At 40.1% G+C, this 22,596-nt stretch overlaps 1 protein-coding gene across 7 annotated transcripts in view; it reads right to left on the bottom strand.

Moving 5' to 3' along the window:
* Positions 1-22,596, bottom strand: part of DLGAP1 (DLG associated protein 1) — a 402,137-nt gene that overhangs the window by 53,187 nt on the left and 326,354 nt on the right. For 5 of the 7 annotated variants that reach the window (XM_077184530.1, XM_077184523.1, XM_077184527.1 and 2 more), the window contains one exon: positions 12,120-12,260. The exons of the other annotated variants lie outside the window; for them this stretch is intronic. In XM_077184530.1, the coding sequence (XP_077040645.1) occupies positions 12,120-12,260 (141 nt within the window). The remainder of the gene's footprint in view (positions 1-12,119; positions 12,261-22,596) is intronic. 7 annotated transcript variants of the gene reach the window in all.

The raw sequence follows: 22,596 nt of genomic DNA, 5'->3' as shown, positions 1-22,596 counted from the left end.
AAGTGTCCTAAGAACCACCTGCACAGCTCAGGGTAGTCACCTCATGCACAAGTGACCCAGATGGGAGAGGCAGAGCTCAGGCACAGGTGTTTTTGGGATATTCTTCATACTGCCACCAAAGGGGAAACTATGGATGGACTTAACGACTGCTGCTGGTCAGGTGTCCTCAACAAAGGCAGCTGTTGACCTGCTGATGCTGCATCTTCCTTCAAAGGAAACATCCCTAGAAAGTCCTGTTTCCTAGGATCCCAGGCCAGCCAGGGCTCACCAGTTTCCTTGCAAATGCTTGGAGCATATACAGTTTAGACCCTGACCTTGTCTCAACACCCTCCCACTATATCCATACCAAAATCCACCTATGAGAACTTGAAGGTGTTATCTTTTTTTTTTCCTACAAGTTTTCTGACATCAGTAACATGTTTGAGGTGCTGCTGCTTTTTGCTTTCTTTTTGCTTGCTTCTAGAACCACTTTTTTTTTTTTTTTTTAGAAGGATGATGGTCCTGTATTTTGGATCATAGAAGGCTGTGAGTGTGTCAGTGAAACTGCATTAAGAAGAAGCTTGGTTAAAAGTGTTTGTAAACAATAATGAACAGTCACCTTTTACTATTCACAAAGCTTGGAAAGATTGTTGGTATTTTTTTGTTATGTGCAGCATCATTCTATAACACCTCTTATGGAACTAGGTCAGATTTTAGCACTTGTTAAGCAACTCACTTCAACTGTATCTTAGCTTATCCAGTGTTGATGGTTTGTGTCTGAACAATTTTAATCACACCTGACTCTTAATGTTTATTTGTTAATGGAAACTTTTGTAAAGCACCTGCAAAAACAACATGAGTATCTGAGAAATGAAAAGTTCTTTTTGAACTTCCCATGAAAAATACCTGTGAAGAGTGAAGGATACTATTCAAAGAGAATTTACATTACTTTTCAGACAAAAATTATATGGGGGGAGTTGGGGTTACAAGTCATATTGCCAGGTGAGAATTAAAAAAATGATATGCTGTAGCACTTTTTCCTAAACCAAACATTATACAAGGTGGAATTCAACAGCAAAGTTAAATATAAAATAAATCCAACAGGATTACAGAAGGGCACAGTAACCCTGTCCCTGCAGTGACCCATGTAATAGCTCTGTGCTGGTGCTTGTGATGACATGTCAGCAATCCCACGTTAAATGTACTTTGAAGGCACATTAGCTTCTCCTCTTTGTGTGTCTGGAGGGTTCCTTCTCTCCTTTATGAACACATTTCAGTGTCTCCTACCCTCTTCCCCTTACACCACATCACCTGAGAACAGCATCATGTTGTTCTCTCCTGACATGCCTCCTCAGCTGACTGCTGCAATGAGGAAAGTATTCTGAGATACCAGCTCTTTTTTTTTTCTTCTGTTTTTAGCAGAAATTCCTTCACAGCAGCTTGTTGGAAATAGCTGCTGTGTGGAAGGGATTTTGCAGCCATGTTTGCTTTAATGCTGGCAAACAGCTAACGCTGTCTTCCTGAGACATGGAGGCAGAGGAGGCAGACACAGTCCCAGAGCAGAGATGAGTCAGGGCACAAGGAGCAGGTCTGTGTGCCAGGTAAATGCTCTCTGGGGTGAGGGGAGTCAAATTTTCTTGGTGAACTAAGGTATGGATAGGTATGAGGGCAGGGGAGAGGGGGATTTTTAACATTGTATTTGACAATTATGAACTACATTTTACCGAGCATTTAATACAGGCCCTTGTCACTTTGTTTCAAGTAGCTCTGCCAGACATTTAATTGTGAAATTCTAGGTTTGGGAGAGCTTAGAACACCATAGTTGCTTCGCAGATGTTGCGGTTAGGCAGACAGAGCCCATGTGAATGAGAAAACCACAGGTTTCTTATTTTGAGTCCACAATTAAAGCCTCCAAGTTTCACGGCTGGCAAGGGTGAGGACAATTTTTCCATGAGAAACATAGCAGATGAAGCCTGTTTTCCCCCAGACTACTTCTTTCTCACTTCAGCCTCTTCTCTCTATAATCTCCACCTACTCGGTTGTTTCACCCCTTTTCAGTTTCTCCAGGTTTCTCACAGCCCACAGGAAATGTGGCTAATTACATATTTAGGATGAAGGAGCTTTATTAAAATCTATCAGTTCATGCTAGGTGCAAATAATAATAATTTTAAAAAAAGGTACATTTCCCTTGCACGTATAGCTACTTTCTCTTTGCATACACTTTTCATTTACACAAAACTTTTTCAACAGCTGCTTTTGTTTTTCTTGCTGAAAATTAACACAAAGTTATTCCTTGTGCCTCCTACACTATTCCCTTTCACAATGTGCTAATATCTATAATGGGGAAAAGGTTACAGCCATGGAGAAAACAATAATAGAAATAATAGAATAATTATCCATTATTCCTCATAGTCCCATTTGTATTGCCAGTCAACATTTTGTTAGAAAGCTCTCAAAGCTCTGGTCCTTGAATTAAATTAATATTCCTCTAATAAATCAATTGCAACTGATTTGTTTGAAACTCAAAATATAAATAGAGAGAAATTCCTTTTTAATACCTCCTTATTGTTACTGCAGATTGGAGTTGATGCTGCATACAAATGACAGTGAATAGTTTGGGATATTTTAGACCAGAGAATACCTCATAACTGATGAACACAAGTTAGAATGTATTCTTCCAGAAGTCATGTATGTGATCCTAGATTTTCTGGGCTCCTCTAATGTGCAGGGAGAAATTCCTCCTTTTCACGGTTATTTTTCCCTTTCTCTTAATATTTTAAAATCTGAGCCTTCCAAACCACACCTCTGCTCTAAGCTACAGAAATCAACCAGAACAATTAATGGGAAAAAAAAATAAAGCTTATATTGCATTATAATAATCAAAAGAGAAAAGATCTCACACTGTGGTACTATTTTGAATTTTGTGTCAGGTATCAGAGAAACAAAATACATAAAAGCAAGGTTAAATGAGAAATGCACATCCTGAAATAGTCTGAACCATTCACTTAATATTTCAGAAAAGGGAAGATTTGAAACTCTCACACTATCAAGCAGGGGCCTGTACCACCCTGATATTACAGCCTCTCTTTTTTTAGGTCTGGAAAGCATAAAGGAGGAGTAATATTACTTTTGGGAGGCTCTGTCTAGCATAGTTTGTGTGGGAGTTTTCTGAAAGTTTTCCCTGATAAATGATTTACCGGGACAGTAAAAAGATCAAGAAAGCGCTGAGCTGTCCTTTCAAGACAAATTGCTTTCTTCACCCACTCCTTGAAAACCTTTAAAAACTTACTGTAATGATTAATTTTCCAGAATTCTGAAAAGTGTTGAAGTCCAGGGCCTATGACTATCTCATATCCCTCCTGGGATACAGACACATCATGGTCTTGAATTGAATCCTGCCTCGTGCATCCACGTATTTACTCTGGGTGTCCATATGTTTTACTTGTTACCTGAATTTCCCTACAGAGTCATTGGGGTTTTGGTATTTTATAATGCTGCATGTTTCACTACTAAACAAAACACAAGAGAGTGTTTTGCCCTCCTTCTTTATATTTTTTTCATCAAAATTATTTGTTTCCATTGTAAAGAGGAAACCAGACTCACAGGGAGGAAAGAAGAGGCAAGCAAGAAGATGCCAATAAAGGCAGAGAAGACAGAAAAGGAGGTAGAAAGAAAAGTCTGCACATACTCAAGGGGCTCCACTGCTTTTCTGTGATACTGGTGCCTCACTGGACCCATGAGGAGTTTTGCAATACACATAATAAAGAAATGGTGGTAGGAGACACATGGAGAAGAACAATTAAGAACAACAATGAGAAAAAAATTTACAGGAATAATTGTGCCTCATTAGAGGTATGATAATAAACAATTATATGTATTCCTAGTGATAATGATGCTGAAGTTCACTCTCTCCACTTACTCCAACTCTCCCCACAGTGCCACTGCTGTCTAATATGGCATATTTATGCAAAAGATGAGTTAGAAAATTAGATTCCATTAAAAAAGCATCAGGTATAATAAGGAAAGCTATGGAAAATAACCTGTTACACTTCTGCACCTGTCCCTTCCAATGGTTTCCCCCACCCACCCATAAACATTTGACAAGCATTACTAAGTCTCATATTCTCTTGATCTCACTGAAGGAGAAACTCAGGCAGAGAAAAACTTGTCTACAAAGCATCTGGGCTAGGCACTGGGCCAGCCTGTAGTCATATGCATTAACTGTTTCTGATGCTTCTATATAGAATATTATTAATTACTGGCAATTTGTAGCAGCAAACCTGTATGAAGGTGCTATTAGCAGTGTGTGAACACAGAGAGAAGAGCTCCCCAGAGGAGCTCCCAAACACTCACAGTTTTAATAGCCATTAGAAGCTCACATTGGGAACAAAGATCTTTTAAGACATTGCTCCCATACTAATCGTGATGACGGCAGATAATTAATCAACAAACCCAAGCTCGGGGACTGCTAACTGAGCAAGGAAAACCTCATATCCACAGTGCAGCTGTGACTGCAGGCTGGAGTGCCTCACAGTGCTTACAAAAGCAACTACAAAAATATTTTCAAGACCTTTAGCAGACTCGTGCAGGACAGCTTATTCATCTACCACTACTGGGCTGATCAACTCTTAAAACCAGGGAGGAGAAAAGGTGCTGGTGATGCAGACACTGCCAGCGGGGCACTCAAGGGTCAGGCTTTCATCTCCTATTTAGCAGTAATTTGGTATGTAAGGGTTGCATGAGCCTTTGAAGCTCAGCGCTGCTGTTTTTAAAGGCTCCCATAGTGTAACTGAAGCAGAAACAGCAGTGCAATAGCAGACACAGAATTCTTCTTGCAGAGTCTGCAGTTCTCTGACATGTCTGCTTGACTCTCCTTTCATGGCCGACAAACTTCCCATCAGGAACCAGTTAACAGGGACAGCCAGGAGCAGCACTGACAAGCAGCAGCTTTGGAGGAAGGCAGTCGTGTATTTAAAAAGGAAAAACCACCACGAAGAAGCCCACAAAAAAACCACATTATTTATTTTTCTGGGAGGTGAGTGGGAAGGGTTTCAAAGCATGGCTGTTATGCTATTTTGGCACAAAAAGTACTTTTCCAAATTCAAATCTTCCATCAGGCTGGCTTGGAAAATGGCATGTGGTTTAGAACCATGGCTTGCTCCTTTCAGCTTTGCCTCATCTTCCAGGTTAAAGTCTCAGCTGGGAGCATATCTGGGGGAAGGGAGGAGCATGTGAGAACCAGAGTATTCCCAGTGTGTTCCCACTGGCTGGCCCTGAGATCTGCAGGTAGTAAACACAAGCACTTTCCATAAAAGGACCTTGCTTGGCAGATACTGAGGGGAAAGAAAAGGGACTATTGCTGAGGTGGGGAGCAAAAAGAAGTTATTTGCTGGCAGAGGAGAAAGGAACGAAGGATGCTGAAAGGGTACTGGGCAGCTGCTTTTCCGGCTGCTATGGGAGCCAAGGGAAGAGCCTTTGATCTGCTGAGCAGGCCTGGGCTTGCTGCCAGGACCTACATCCTTTCTCCAGCACTGACAGCAGGCTTCCTTGCTAGCTCCTCTCTGATTGCCCAGTCAAAAAACAAGTGACGTAACTCGTACAGGGACCTCACTGAAATGTTTCTATTATTACCAGCTCTGCAGAAAACATATGCTACAGATGCCTCAATCTGAAATTATCTTCTTGTCCAAGGCAGAACAAAAAGGAGAAAAAACCCATGAGGTCCTCTGGATTACATCTTGCAAAGCCTAATAAAACCCCTTCTGGCATACTGAGGGACTAAGCAAAGCCACTGGTTTTACAGAGGAACTACCTCTGCTGCATAGCACCTTGGCCAAGCAAACCCTTCTCCAATTATCTATGCGCCATCACCTCTTGTGACTGGGAGATTTAAATAGGAATACAGATTCCAGACCTAACACAGCTTCTAGACCAATACCTCAAATAATGTTCTCAAGATGGCATTTCCTAAAGAATGAGCTGTAATTGCCAGCAGTGTTTAGAGTGATGTGGAGATCAGCCTGCTTGATATGTGCTGCTGCCCAAGAAAGGAGAACATGAAGGCAGCTGTGCTCCTCAGCCCTCAGACCAAAACATCCAGAGTATAGAGAATTTTTCTCCAGCACCAGAGTGTCTTTAGTCCTTGTTGCTGTAACATGCTATTGCTATCACTGCAGGTAAATTCTGCTTGACCATGACCCAGGCTTACATCTTACCCCAGAACCAGCCAGAGAGTGAAACTCTTATCACTTGAAGCACAGAAATATGCTATGTTCTTCGAAGCAGAATCATATGCTTTTGCATGATGTAACCAAAAATTCACTTCACCTTCTTTGCAGCACAACAGCTTTTGCAGTGTTGTCTCCCCTTCCTTTTGATGCTCACCATCACTACTGAGAGTACAGCCTTGCTAGACACTGAAGTTCTGACTCAGGAGTTTGGTTGGTGCCATAAAATTAATGCAACCAAGCACTTCTGTTGTCTCAATAATGCTTCCATCTTGCTATCAGGTACTTGTTGCTTTGTGTTAATGTTATTAGCATGGCAGTGGCAGCTTGTCTCAGACAGGGTCCCCTGCAAGATTAGGTCTCCCCTAAGCCTTCTTTTCTCAAGGGCAAACAAACCCAGTCCTTTCCTCATATGGCAGACTTTCAAGTCCTTTGATTGTCCTTGTTTCCCTTCTCTGGAAGCTTTCCAGCCTGTTTCCATGTTTATACTCCATGGAAGGTTCCAGAGGACACTACCACCCTCCCTTTCCACCTGCTCCTCCTGCCACCTGAGCTGTGACTGAGCTGAAGTTTGCTCTTCTCTAGTCTAAAACTTTTGGTTTAGTACTAACCTTCAGTATGTCCAGCCAAATCCCAAACTCCACAACACTGTGATCACTACAGCCAAGGCTATCACTGACCAAGGTATTTCAAAGCAGGTTTCCTCTGTTTGTGAGTCCAGCAGTGCCTCATTCCTGCGTGGCACATCTCTAATATTATATGAGGAAGCAGTCCTAGGCACTCCTGGAACTTGGTGGATAACATGAGCTGCTGTACTGTTCTTCGAACAAATGCTGGACAGCTGAAGTCACCCACATGAAGCAGGTTCTGTGAACCTTCCACAGATTGCTTCAGTGCCCCAAATATGGCTTTGTTGGTCTTATTGTCTTGGTTTGGAGGTCAGTAGAAGTTGTCTACTGAAACATTCCCCTTGAAGATGACTTCTCTGAGCATAAGGGCATTCTGTAGGGCTTCCACAGTTCCTGTGGTTGACTTCTATGCATCAGAACTTCCCCTAGATCAAAAGCGAGACTCCAGTTTTGCCCTGCCTTTTTGAAACAGCCTATAGCCATCCATCACAGTCCTCCAGTCATGTGGGCTGTCCCAACGTTTTTCAGTTATTCCTATGAATAACTCTGCTCTTGATGAAACCCTTAGTCCCTGGTGCCACTTGGGGCACCAGTTTCAATCTAAATTGCTGTCTGCTGCTGTTTGTGTGGACAGAACCTACAAAGACTTTGTGCATCTTTCTCCTCCCAGCTGCTAAGTTTTACTGAACCTCTCAGACATTGAGAAGACGTTTTAAACAGAAACGTATTTATGAAGTTGGGGGTACTGAGAAAAGAACAAACAACAGAATATCAGTGATGAATTTTGAAATCACTGGTTAAATTGTGCCTTCTAGCACACACAATCAATATTAACAGACTTTTTTGAATATATGTACCTGAAACCCATTTTTTTCACTTGTGAATCTCAATTACGTGCAATTACTTACTAGTCTGATGTGATATTCCTTAGGAGATTTTAATTTATTTTAATGAAAAAAAAGATTCTGATTTATTTGCATCACTGCTTCTTGAATCCATGGAGTAAAAACAAAACATCTAAATAGTTTTTCACATTTCATAAAAACCACAGATTTTCTCCCCTAGTCTTTTGCACTTCAATTTTAACACTTTTGGCACACTTGTATCAAACCCACACTTTAAAATAAAATGTCTGTCAAATAGAAAAGAGCAACACTGATCAGGAAAGAAATTATGTTATCCATCTTCCAACTGTACATTGCAAAAGTTGCAGTTTCCTAAAATGGACAACTTTGAAAAAGTAGTTGACAGTTTAATTTTTAATTTTTAATTTTAATTTTCTGCTATGTTAATACTTGAAGCTTTATTTTTAATTTTTCATCAGTAATAAACACAGGAGTGCAAAGATGTCAGTAGCTGGGTTTACAAGAACTCAACACATAACTAGAGATAATGCTGCAGAACAACTGCAAACACACTGCAGCAAGGCCCTCCTCACTCTGCCCACAGCTGCATAGAGGGTAAGGCTGAGCCAGTCAGATGAAGGATTTGTTAGAATTATCACATGGCAAGCTATTAAAAGGTTGCAATTTGGCCCAAAGAGGTGACACAAAAAAAAAAAAATTGTCATGACAGATTTGCCTGCCATTGGCTTTTTGAAGGTGAAGGCACACAATGACTTGTTTTTTGCTTATGGCTGGAAAGAAGATGTCCATGTCCTCCAACAGCCCTTGTCACTCACCTTCTTGATGCTGTCTGTGTCAGCAAGAACCACTTGGACCTTCCTTCTGGAACTCAGGGCCAAACAGCCCAAATGAAGATGAAGGAGGAAGACCAGGAGGAAGACCTAATGAAGATGAGGAGGAAGACCTAATGCCAATAGTTCTATATCTAGTAGCTCCTCTTCTTTCTATCCTGTTCCCAGGCCTGTGACTCTGACAAATGACTCATTCTCTTAAAGGGCATCACAAACTTAGAGAGTTTTGTAAATTGGTACCATCCAGATCCTGCTCTGCAAAGCAGGCTCCTGGGACATAGAGCTGCGACTTAGCCTGCTTGAAAACCAGCTCAGGCTATATGCTTTTGCAATCTGGTGATAATAAGAACCAGTAGTACACCTCCTAGGCCTCTTTTTCAGCCTGTTGATAGTTCTATGTGTTTAGTATGTAACTGGCATCAGAAAAAGAGAAGAAAGCCTATAGGGTCAGAAATAGAAAACACTCACTAAACCAGATGCATTGCAGCTATCATAGTTTCCACTTTTGCACATCTTTAATAATAGCCAATCCAAAATGGGACCAGCTGACAGGCTGCAATATATAACAATTATGTTCATGTTTATATGTGTCCCTAGCTTCCTTCCCCAAATGTACACGCTTGAAAAGCCTCGTGTTTTGCAGCCTCACCCAAACATCTGCAATCATTTATGGACTGAAACAGCTTGCCATCTCAGCCTAGGTTTTTCAGTGCACACTACAACTGATGTCATTTTGTATTTTCAAAAGAAACAAATATGTTTCCAGGCAAACCACATCACAGAACATGCCACAGTTATCAGTTCAAAGAGCCTCACTGACTCAGCAGACAGTGCTGTGTTTCATCTAGTCTTCCTGAGGTCGGGCAGGGAAATGTTAGCCCAGGAATACACATCTGTGTGTATACAAACAGCTTCAGCCTTCAGTTGTTCTGTCCTTCACTGGCCCCTGAAATAATCCTCAGCAAAGCGCAAGAGCTGTCAAGTACACGCTTGGGCAAGGCTTTCATATGAATCACAGTGCATTCTGGATTGGGTGTGTTTTGTGTGCCATTTTAGGGATGAAGAAAAACAGAATGATAGAAATGGACGTTGTTACTGCCATCACACTGCAATCACATTATTATAAAGAGGTCCCTTAAACTTATATACAAAAGTGTGTCCTGCTTACATTTTGTCTTTTCTGCAGCCAACACCAGAACTAGGGTGAGAAATGTACTCCCAAAGGATCCTGGAAAGTGGAAGTAAGACAGGATTCAGGATGGTCCATTTAAACCTTTGCTTCTCCAATTTAGCAAAAGAAGCTAGACAGAGTTTGGGTTCCCAAAGGACTCCTCATGGATCCAGGCTCCAGTGAGAAACACTGATTAGACTGGACACAGCAGAGGCAAGACAGAACTGGCTCTGGGACTGCTCCCGACAAACCTGAACATGGTTTGAGTTTGTAACCTCATGCAAATCCCAGGCTGAGGCCTATGAAACTTTCCTGATGCACATTCAGCTGCATAAATCAAACTAAGGTGTTGTAGTAAAGGGGACAAGTGGATGCTAACAGCTCAGCATTGGCAGGCACTGATTAAACACTTTGATGACTTTGATGACAGGCTAAGAGTGATAAATTTTCATTAAGTTCTGAAGGCATCCAGTAAACTTGCTAAAGAAATATTCTTTACTGAAATGAGAGGAATAAACTGTTCAGGGGATTCAAAGGAGTGATGAGTTTTTAATATTTAAATCATTTGGATTTACCTTGGGTTAACCCATTAAATGGGTTTTGACACAGCTGAGATAAGGAAAATATGCTGTAGCAGAAATGTAGACATTGTATTTCAGATGAGATGGAAGGGCTTCAGTTTCAGAAGACCACAAACATCAAATGAAGTGTCTTAATACCTTGATGTAACAACTTCAGATGGAAATGAAGAAAACATAAAAGATGGCTGTAAGAGTCATTCAGAGTTTTACTCCTGGGAATCAGTCTCTGTGCTGCCACTGGGAATACTGTCCAGTGCTTCTCTTCCCTGTTGAGGAAGAGAAGTCTGACATATGGACACACACACTGACGTGACTAAAATAAATTTTTATCATAGATTATATGTCCTCATGAAAGGTCTCCAAAGGGTGGGTGTTCTTTAAAGTAGGCATTCAAAAGCACAGGTATCTAAAAATGTGTTATTAAAGGAGAGCTATATGAGCTTTACAAGCCATATTTTCCCAAGGCCAAGCTGATCTTTTTTTCCCTTGTTCTCACAATTGAAGATTTCTTTTCACAGACCCAGATCCTGATAGATCTTAGTGAGAAATGACTTGTCATGTTACAAATGCCTCCTCTGCTGTCCCTGCAACCTGCCTGGCAGAGCCTTTTGAGCTTTAAGGTAATATCACAGTGAATAGTTTTGAATGTAAGTCATGCTTGGCATTTCAGATTTTAACTGTTTATACTTCTCTTGGGTTTGCACAAATATGACAGTTCCAATGTTTGCTGTGGCACTTTTGTCTTAAGAGCTATTTACCATGATTTTATGTTTTGGGTGGTGACAACATACTGTTTCAGGTCTATAAAACAGTTTGTTTTGGCTATCTGTACTTAATACAGGACAGTTGCTACAGCCACAAGCTCCTGTGCAGCTTCTATCCATTCCCCAGCAAGCCAATGTTCTCCAGGCCAAACATCAGTATTCATCATAAAGGCTGCTGTAGAAAAAAGGTTATTTCCCATCACATCAGTGCTACAGTGCTGCTGCAGAAGAAACACTTGCACTGCTCAGGAGCTGTGAGCAAGTCACAGAGAAATGACACACGGACGTGTTTGAAAGTCTGTAATGGAAATGTCCCCAGTAAATGGGCTGTTCACAAAGGATCATTTCAGCTCCTTCCAGAGCATGTATTAAGGACAAGATCTGATGGCAGTTGTCTTTACTGGTAGCAGTTTCCCCTGTTCACCACCCTTTCTCTCTCTTTCTTATTTTTTTTTTTTAATTTAAGTCCACATTCACAGCACGGGTCCTGAAAACAGCTGTATTAATAGAGTTGGAGGGAGAAAGAAACTGAAACAGGACCAGGGATACTGTATGACAATATCATTTCTGAAGACAGCATGCTACCACTAAAGTCTAACTTAAGGTGTGCAGAGAACCTCTGACTTTACACTGACTATGGGAGTTTTGACCAGGGAGTTTTATTTTCCTAATCTGAAATTGGTTTTATAAGAACTTTTATTTAATATTGTAAGAAGTATCAAATTTATACTGATTTATATTGATGTTTACTTTCAAAATGAAGAGCAATTAATTACTTTGCTACCAAGGAATCATACCTGAGTTCACAGAGGTACTGGTATTTAAACAGATTTGTAAAATCAAAACTACTTGAACATCTGGTCTGCATAGAGGTTTCTGAGGATTTCACCTATCTACATCATCAAATACCTAAATACAGTTCTTCTCCTCTACATTCACATTGGTGTAGTTGAGGCAAGAGTGTGAACCCAGTTCTGTCAGAGTTCTTTTTTACCCACCAGAAGAAAAAGGTTGACTGCCTGGATAATTCATGTATGGTTCTGTTTTAATGAATCAACAGTTAAGCACCCACCTCTAATAACGCCCAGATCTTTTAAAAGATCTTGACAATGCAAGTCATCCACCCGGATGTATGAAGCGTCTTCTAGGTTCGCCAGTGTAAGAATGCCAAGATCCTCTTTTTGTGCTGGTGAGCTCTGTAAAGCTGACACACCTAAGAAGAGAATAGGCTCATCTCCATTAGATCTTAAACACCTGCAATAAAACTGTTAGGAAAAATAGTTTTGTTGCAGAATCCTTCACCTTGGCAGCATTGTGAAAGCCAGGGTTATACAATTTAACATTGGGCTCAGCTGGGATTTACTTTGATATTCATCAATGAAAGGGTCATTTTTACAGAATACCCCTTTGAGAATAGAAAATAGAGCTTTGAAGTCTTCTGCTGAAAAGACAGGTGAGCTGATCTTTGCTTCATATTCCACAGGTGACAGTCAGTGTAATGGCTGTGGAAAGTTAAGCACCGTTTCAACAACAGAAACTAAAAGCAGTCAGAGCAGAAGCATTCATTACATGCACGGAAAAAGCAGACAGTGACTCTCCACTTTAGTCCTTTGTCTTGGAAGTTCAGCAGTGAATTGGAGAAGCTTTCCACCTGCCCCAGCATTGTGTGAAGTGTAATGGAATTGGGTCAGTTTGCTCACTGAAATGCTCCTCTAAAAGATACTGGCATAGATTCACCTTGGGGCTGACTGTGTTTTCTTTCAATCAGTTACTGCAAATTGAGCAGTTGCAAGAGCCTCTCTATGGAGAGCCCAGGGGATGCACTTTTCCTGGGCATGGCAGAACTTCATGAGCAGAAAGCAGCCAGACTTTCAGCAGGCATAAAATGCAGGTATAGCTGCTGAAAGGGCAGCCCATTTCCAGTATGTAGATAACCCACTTGCTTCTTTCCTATCTGTGTATCCAGATTTGCTTCCAGGGAAGTCTAGGTCAGCTGGGGAGATGGTTGCAGCCTGGTCATTTTCCACAAGCAGGACTCTGAGGAACCAGGATTCTGAGGGTACATGGACTTTACCAGTCAAGACACAGGCACTCTGACCGAGTATCAGCCTGTGTGGATGGACCAGGAGAAAAGACTCCGTTAATAAACAAGTGAAAAAAGTTACTTCTTATTGCCTGCTCATCTGGCTCTTGACACTGAACTGTAAGGCTCTAGTATTGAGAAGAGATGTAAAAAATTTACTGGAGGGTGAGTGGGTGTTAAGCAGCAACTGCTTGGTACAAAGAAGCAGTACATTGAAATCAGCACTGAAAACTGGTGAAGAACACCAACTCTTTCAAACATGATTAGAATTAATGGTTTCACCGTTTACATTTTGTGGAGTCATGTCACCTGAACATTTTTCGTTGGGTAGAAGCCTCACACTATTTAAAATCCAGCGTCCTGAGGCACTCCTTTCTCCAGAAGAACAATAACTCCCTCTGGTGTTTGCCTGCTATTGTTACTGCCTCCGCCACAGCCCTGGGAAGCCGTGCCAGAGGAAGGAAAGCCTGCCAGATGATGTATGAACTATAAACATTCTTTCCTTAAGCGATGGCATTTTACACTTTGGGCCGAAAGGCCATCGCTTCCAGCGGGCCGGCCCCAGGGGCACTCAGGACCGGGAACATCGGGAAAGTGGAATGCCGAACTCCGCTGCTGCCGAGGGCTCATGCTGCCAAAGACTCATTTACATGCTCCCTGCATTTATTTAATTACATGAACAGTAGGCTTATTGCAATGTGTCTGGATGCTTTATTTGATGAATGCTGGAACTTACCAATCCAGTCCCGAGAGGGTTGGGATACACAGAGGGATATGTCAAATGGCTGGATGATAGTTCAGAGTTAATGAATTGCTGTGCTCAGCTCTTGGGACAGACAATGTGGAACTGTCATTCAGCTGCAAACATATTTACAGGAATGCTGTCACAGCTTTGAGGCTCAAATCTGACCTACAAGTAAGTTACAAGCTACATCTGCAGGCAGAGGAAGAAAAATGAGATGCAAGAGAATTAAGCTCCTGCCCTTTGGGCTAGACCATATTGATCTATTGCCATAATAATGCTGATTGTAAATTTTCTTAATATGAAATTTATGAGATAATAAAAACTTTTAGTCTTAAATATATATTGCACAATAATTTTAAAGTACATACTCAAAATTTTTTTTTTCAGATTTCAGCTGCGATCAGATGATGGAAACAAATCTCAAGACAAGATGAAGGACACTAAATGTGTAATTGCCAAAGAGAAGAGGCTATTTTGATGGGATGTTTAATAGAAATTTCTTCCTGGAATCATTCAACTGGATGCTCACTCCAAACAGCCCAGAGGCTTTTTATATTTGACCTAAATGTCTGGATTTTTTCTCTTTTCTTCAGCATATCACGGAACAGAAATCTGTAAGCTGATTATTGTTGCTTAATTCTCTTCTGAATGAAAACATCTTTGCATATTTCAGACACTGCTATATAGAGCTGAAATCAGAAAAGCTGAAAGAGCTTGAGAGCTCAATCTAAATCCCAACTGTCTGGCTCTCTGGCCAATGCCTTGTATTATACAAAGTGTGTAACCATCCTACACCTTTGATGTAAAACAACTCTCTTTTAATGTGCTGTAATCTCTTATTCCCTTTGTCTCTCAAATAATAATCCTCTTGCTCATGGTAATCCTTAAAATCACATATGCTCTTTAAAGCTTTTCTTTTGGAAAGTATTCACACCCATTTTTCTGGGCACTGGCAACTAAATATTACAGACAACCCGATTCTTCTGACTTTGACCAAGACAATTGGAATTTTTTGTATTCCACATTTACTGCTTGGCTGGAACTGGGTCAACAAAATGAGCAAACAGTTTCTAGCTGTCCAACAGAACCACAGTGTGCGGACTGTTTGTTTGGCCAAGGCAGAGGCACAAGATGTTTCGGAGAGTTAACAGGAAACAAGTAAAATGACATTTTTATTTGGGTTATAAAACAGAAAATGAAGTTTAGTTGTCTAGAATGATTGAAGAACATGTTCTCCTAACTGTTGAAACAAGCTAGTAAAAGAAAAATTCTCACCTCCTAACAGTAATAATCAAGCCCCCTAGCACTGGCTCCTGGACACTTACAAACATGCTGCTGGCTACTCAAAGTTTCATTAATGTAAGGTTAAATATTTTTAGATATTGCCACCTTAAATCAGAGGTAGAGGTTGAGACTAGAATGACTTAATCAGATCAGCATGTAGACTTAAATGATCTAATAATGACAAAAGGTGATGATTAGAATGGAAGTCTCATCAGATCAGATGTAATATCATAAATGACATAAACTGCATTAATTGCAGGACAGGATGAATATGAGCCTAAGAGTTCAAAAAGAGAAATCTTTTAAAAGGTCTTAGAAGATCTTTTTAATTTGTTGACAAATGTGCACATTGCCATAAGGAATTTGTGGCAAGCTGGGAGGAGTTCTGGGGCACAGCTTCCAAAGATACAACAGCACAACCTGCTGATCAGACCACCTCATCTTGTCTGTCCAAGCCCAGCCAGTTTGCCTCACTCACTCCCCAAAAGACCAAGCACAGAAATTTCTCCAGGTTTGCTTTTTACAGAGAGCAGGGTCTGCTGTTCTGTCAGCAGGACAGATCCTGGCTCTACTCCTGATGTCTAGGAGCGTTTTACTTTTTTGCCCTTGTTGGAAGGTGCTTCCCCCCATCCCTGGGCATGGGAATTACTCATCCATAGCCCCTCTGTGTTGATCTGTCCTGCACAGACATGAGCCATCCCAGGGAGGGATCAGTCCTGGGCTCTGGGTCAGCTGCTGACTCACAGCAGCTGCCCCGGGGATGATGGATACACAGAGTGCAGCTGAACAGCACAGCTCTCTGGCGTCACTAACTGGAGTTAGTGTTTCACTGTGCTTGTCATCTGATCTTGTCACTACAAGAGGTTTAAAGTGGCTCCTGAAGTTCTGTGAAACTCTCATTCTTGGACAAAATCAAGGCAATTTTGCACTTCTTTCCTATAGAGCATAACCTGCACCTCATGAGTCACAAACCAGAACACAACAAACTTCCCAATTTCGAGATTCTGAGGAATGGGATCTTGATGGTTTCTGAATCTAAGCAGCTTTGAACTTTCAATGTTCAGGGATGCCTCACAGACCTGCAGGTCCCTCTCTGCAGTGACCTGTGGGAGCTCAAAGAACTCTACCCAGGCGTAACAAGAACAATAAATAGTACCAATAAGCACTCCAAGCTGAAATGGGCTGCATGTGGGAATCAGGCAGTACTATTTCTAAAAGAAAGGCAGGAAATTAGGCTCTCTTATGCCATTTCAAATGTTTACAGTAAATCAGCAAAATTAATGGTTGTAGCAGATAGAAACTCTGCTCTGACTGAGAAATTCACTGTACTCCAAGCAAACTAGCCAAATATTAATTTCCTTACAGCTGTTTTCGCCATTTATTTCCTTGATTTCCCAAAACGATGTCAGCTGAATTTTCTCATGAGTGCAAACATTTGTGTTGCAAAAAATAAGAAACTTGAGAATTTAATCCATTTTTAGGAAATAAAGTTAACTTATCAACTATAAGTGCTAATCTTCCCATCTCACAAGAAATCCAGAAACTTCAGATAGATATAAAACACTTAGGTAACTTGAGTCTTTGCACAAAGATTTAGATTAGATTCTAAACATTGATGGCAAACACTTGTCAAAAGGAACCAGGTTTAATTTGGTGAGCAGAAAAAAAAGTGAGGTATAACACCAGGGTTACAAACAAGATACCTAGGAAGATGCTGAACAAAATTTTTCATGCAGATGTACCAAGGCATATAAAAAAAGGAACCTCATCTCTTCCATTTCTCTCTCTAAGGAGGATCAAAAGTCTAGCTATCACAGGGAGCATCCTTGCTTTCTTTAGTCCTCATCAAGGTGATGACAAACAACTCTATTCTGCCAAATCTTAATTAGGTAACCACTTTCCCAGTCTTTGTTGGCAGTGTATTGATTAGACAAGCGTAACTATTAAATTTTGAAATGTGTTGCTTTGTTAAGTTTCTGAAATTTTAAAATCCACGAGTTCACTCCTAAGTAATTTTTAATGTTGATTGAGAAACAATTTATTGAGGTAACTATATATATAAAAAATCTTAATTGAAATGAGTTTAAATGAACAGAAATTAAAAGAGAGGCAAATGAATTTAAAAGCATGGCATATATGCTAATACTATGAGAAAAAGAAAACTTCCATATTCAGATGGGAAGCTTAATGTTATCAGCACTCACAAGATTAGAATCAGAAGGTCTAGAGTAAAATTCAAGCTCCAATTCCCTTTTTATTTCAGTTTTTTTCATCAGTGATACAGGGCCAATAATCCTTACTTTTCTCATTTGTGAATTGTTGCAAGGATGAAAAATACAATGTCAATGTTGAGTACTATCATAATTAGTTTTATAAGTGGGAATGGAATCATGAAGATATATCATAAAAGTAAAGAAATTGGGTATTTGAAACCATAAATGCACAACATTGAACACATCAGGAAATAGTCTGGCGAGGTATAGAAATGAATCTTTTTTTTTTCCTGGTAATGAAGCAAAATTTCACAAATCACCATATGATTTCTTTTTCCACATATTTCTGACTAAGGAGGTCCATTCTGAAAATGCTTATGGAACAATTTTTGAAAATTAATACTATCATAAGTGCAAGTATCTTTTGATGCATGTATGGCTAGAGTGTGAGATTTTCACTTTACAGAAGAGTGGTTGCATCGACAAAGAACAGGATTATGTAACTAGTAAAATTTTGTAGTTAAGTGAATTCCAAAGCAGCTAGTGATACATGAAAAAGGAAATTACAAAGTCCTTTTTAATTATCTCTCTGTATTAAAAAAAATTAACTGTTCTCACCTGGAGAATTCACAGAGGACACAGATAGCACAATAGTAGAACTAACCACAGAAGAAGAAAAAAATCTCCTTAAAATATTAAAATCAATGTAAGCTAAAGTCATCAGTTTAAGATAACACATGACAAGCATTATTGGCTTATTGTTTGTCCAGGCAGTCAGTAGAACAAGATGGATGACAAACCTTACAAGTTACAGCAATTTATCAGTTGCTTATAAAATAGTTTAGCCATATTACGCTATAAAAGTGTATGTCTGTATATCAGAAAAGGTCTGACTTTGTTTTTTGAATCATAGACATCAGCTGTTTACCTCTGAGTCGATTTTTAGGATTCACTCCACTGACAAACATGGGAGTGAAATGCTTTGGAAACTCTGTCCTTTAACTTTTTCACTCCTGATCTCAGCAAAACTTCACAGCAGCAAGCACCTGCTTATCATTCAAAACAATATTACTAAGTGGCCTTTGGCAAGTTTCCTTTCAAATTAAGTCAAAATTAAGCCTACATTTCCATTTATGGCTGAAACACAGAAATTCCAACTCAACTCATGTTCTAGGAATTTCTAAATCAATATGAAGGCTTAAACTCCCATGTGATTTTTATATTTAAGTTGCAGAAACAGGCATTGATGTAGTTATTCTTTAAAAAATAAACTCACCATCATCCTAATTTTTTTTTCTTAAAAAAAACCTTTATAAGCAATTAAGTGAATCTGGAATACAGCATGGGTAACCTGCAGCAAAGTGTATGAACTGCATACACTATTTGCTATGGATGCTTTTTGTGAGCTGAGGATCCCTCTGTACATTATGTAAGAGGATAAGACCAAAATGACAGAATTTTAAAAGTGACTCTCAAACTATTAGATTTTGCATGCTGACATGCTTACCTGCATGGTGCTACACCTTTCTGTCCTGATTAAAATGTGAAAGAATGTTAAAGTGAACCAACTGCACGTCAAAAGTATGATGTCCATGATCCCACAAGTGCTTGTGTACCAGCCATGACTGCTGATAAGAGATGGAAAATGCCTCCACCAGCTCCCTCAGTACCCTTGGGTGATCCCAGGGGCCTGTGTGTGTCTAAGTGGTGCAGGAGGTCACTGACCATTTTCCCTTGGAATATGGGGGTTCACTCTGCTCCCTGTTCCAGTCTTCCAGCTCAGGGGCTGGAGAACAACTGATCTTACAAAGATTGAGGCAAAGAAGGTATTAGGTAGCTTGGCCTTTTCCTCATCCATGAGGATGTTTTCCTTTCCATTTCAAAGCAGTGTTAAAACCTTCAGTTAAGATATGCAGGTCTGCCACTATGTCAAATCCTAAGCTTTTAACACCAAACACATGATTAGTGTTGTCAGATCTGTCAAAATTCGGCAACTTCAGCAGATATTAAATGCAGTAGCACCGACTCCGTTGTCACAGCTGGGTGGCTGTAGCAGGACTTGTCACAGGACTGAGTCCCTCTGTGAGGTTTCCAAACCTCCCTGTTTCCTTCTGCTCCCAGAAGTCCCTTGGGGTGACCTTCTGGGCTTTTCATCTTCTCTAAAACACCCTGGGAGAGCTTGAGCACAGGGCAAGCTTTCTTGGTGATGGAGCAGCAGTGAAGGGATTTAACAGGTGGCTGGTGGCTCGACTTTCTGTTTAATTGACCATCCTAATGCTGTTGAGATCAAATTATATTGTTTACAGTGTGTTATGAAACACTACTTTGGACAGGCTATTTTTCATTATTACTGAAATCAAGTAACTGAATGCAAAGGACAGCTGTGCAAGAAACATATTTTGTAGCCAACACTGTATTGTATTACACTATACTATCAAAAGGCACTCAGTGAATGTCAGGGTGTGTAAGACTCACTGGCTCAAGTCTTCTGAAAATGCATCTTTCCTGAATCAAGACATATTACAAGCAAAATGAAACAAAAAACCTGAATTTCAGTTTTCAAAGAATTTCTTATACAGTTGCTACATACTCAAATCTCTATGGACCCATTTGAAATCATAAAACCAAATATATATATATATATATATATATATATTTATAAGACTTATGAAAGCTTTTCATGGCAGAAATTGATAATTTCAACTTTGATACACCAGGCTCTTACAGGATTTGAAAGAAGCAGCTGCACAGAATAATTAGGCAGCTGGAGATCAACCTTCTGCAGCAATATAAAGCTCTAGTTTCTGAGCCTGCAGGGATATGCGATATCAGATTTTAAGCAGTGACGTCTTAACATGCAGAAGAGCTGTCACTGCTGTTTTCAGTCTCAAGAAGGAAATTATTTCTGGGGGTAGAGCCAAATTTAAAGAGGAAACATTTTGGGGGAGGGTATTAAAGCTAAAGCTGGAAGCTCTTTGAAATGGCAAACATGTTTGAAACAGCAAAGTTTAAGCCTTTCTTTTAAACATTTCTTATCACTACTTCTACCTTTCCAAAAATACTTAACACAGGTTAAAAAGGTTAAAAAGGTTAAAAGGTTAAAAATCAAGTATTTTTGGAAAGGTAGAAGTGTGATAACCTGTTTGATAAGGCTTGCAACTCAATGCAAAAATTGTTACAGCTTATGGGATCAACTTTATTCCAGCCTTTTTCAGTCTCTGCATTTCTTTTAAAGAATAGCTTTTCTAAAATTGAGATTTTATTAGGATGACTGGTTAAATCTCTAGACCATTAAATACTGCACAGAGAGCATAAAAAGTGGTTGTTTACCTCTTCTGTGAGTGGATTTTTAGGATTCACTCCACTGACAAACATGGGAGTGAAACGCTTTGGAAACTCTGTCCCTTTAACTTTTTCACTCCTAATCTCAGCAAAACTTCACAGCTGCAAGCACCTGCTTATCATTCAAAACATACATGTCCCAACATTGGATACTGGAAAAACTGGGGGACCTCTCTGAGAGCTAGTCAGGTACTATAGGATTCCCAACAGTGCATGGCTGCATTTGCATTTTCTGCCTGTAAACAAACTCCATATGACAGTGGAAATGACTTATTAACACAAATTGTTACAAAATCCAAACACTGAAGATCCTAGAGAAAACCACACACGGAGAGGCATAAGCTACAATTTAAACTGAATTGAAACTGGGGAAAAATCAGAGGACAGATTAGTTATGAAGTCTATATTATATATTTTTCTGTATAATCAATATAGCCATTTATCTGCACATAATACATAAGTTTTCCTTGAGGATTCTCTCAATATATGCCCTGTACTCAACCTGTAAAAAAACCCCATAGCCTTTATATGCCTTAACTCAGGCCATTTGGCTACTTCTTCACGAAATGGCTACTAATTCCATAGAGATTGGGTGCAGGAGGTGATCACCTCCTACGTGCAAAGGAGAGCTCCCTGTGACTTCACTTCTATCCCAGCAATTAACCAAGAAAATGGGCATCTCCAGCCAGAGACTTATGAAACAGGTTCAAAGCAGGCAGACATGCTCCTGTCCATGGCAGGGAGTTGGAACTAGCTGATCTTTAAACGTCCCTTCCAGCCCAATCTGTGATTCTGTGTCGCTCTGATACCTGCAGGAAATTGCTTGTTTAACACCACACAGGAGCTTTGTGTCAAATGCAGGGAACAATCCAGCTCCACAGGGCAGCTTTCGTCTGCCTTCCTGAGCAATTTTCACTCACAGCTTCTTCATCAAAATGTTCTCCAGTCTTATTAGTTTCTATCCCATCTTGTTGAGTCACTTTGAATTTCCTTTGTATTTTATTTTAAAAGCCAACTACTGCAGGTCAAAGTCTAGTAAAATTTATCTTTTCAAGTTTAAAAGCTCTTCTGGGTCTTTTTGGGAAACTCACTATAAAGAATAGGATGAAAATGATCTACCTCAAAACATAACAGACTTGAGGTTCTCTCCCAGCTGGTCCCAGCTGAATGTCCCTGTGATCATGGCAGGTTCTCTTAGAGACCACAGTTTAACACTCTTCCTGCTGTGGCTTGCCACTTAAGTCTTCTTGCCTTGTCTGTCACTACCATTCCAATTTAAGTCCCAGGCTTACAAAAATGCCATTCTGTCTCCTTGTCTATCTCAAGAATAAACAAGCAGTTTATAGGTATCCTACAGGGTGACTACTTTGTCTTCCTGATATTTGCTCTTGCAGCTCCCCAAGAGAGTTGGCTTAGGCAAAGACTTGGCCCTGGAGTTAAACATCTGTTTTCCAAATTTTTTTTATTTTAAAAACAAAGTACATCACCATGGCCTGGTACTTGAGAGGGTTTTTGCCCCTCAGCAAGTGAGAACGGTTTCGTTTTGGGAAGAAAAATATCTTGTTGAACATGTTATGCATTATCTTTCTCTTTTAAAGATGACCATGAAAGACAGCAAGTGCTTACATTCTGCCCTAGTCTCTTTATTAGGAAGCAATGCTTGCTACAAGCAGGACTTTAAGGAAATCAGGCATCCATACATTAAGTGAAGATCTCTGGAAGAAATTATTAGCACTTTGTTTTAAGTGATTCCCTTTGTTCTCACATGATCATATATGCATAAGTAAAACCAGCTGTTCTCAGGCTTCACAAAAGTGATCTTTCTCTGTGTGAATTTAAAAGGCCAGAGAGCTGCAGCACTGCTTAGTAGGGCTTATTGTTG

The sequence above is a fragment of the Agelaius phoeniceus genome, chromosome 1 (genome assembly GCF_051311805.1).
Source record: "Agelaius phoeniceus isolate bAgePho1 chromosome 1, bAgePho1.hap1, whole genome shotgun sequence".
Lineage (NCBI taxonomy): Eukaryota > Metazoa > Chordata > Aves > Passeriformes > Icteridae > Agelaius > Agelaius phoeniceus.
The sequence above is the reverse complement of the archived record's forward strand: the minus strand, read 5'-3'. Positions and strand labels throughout refer to the sequence as shown.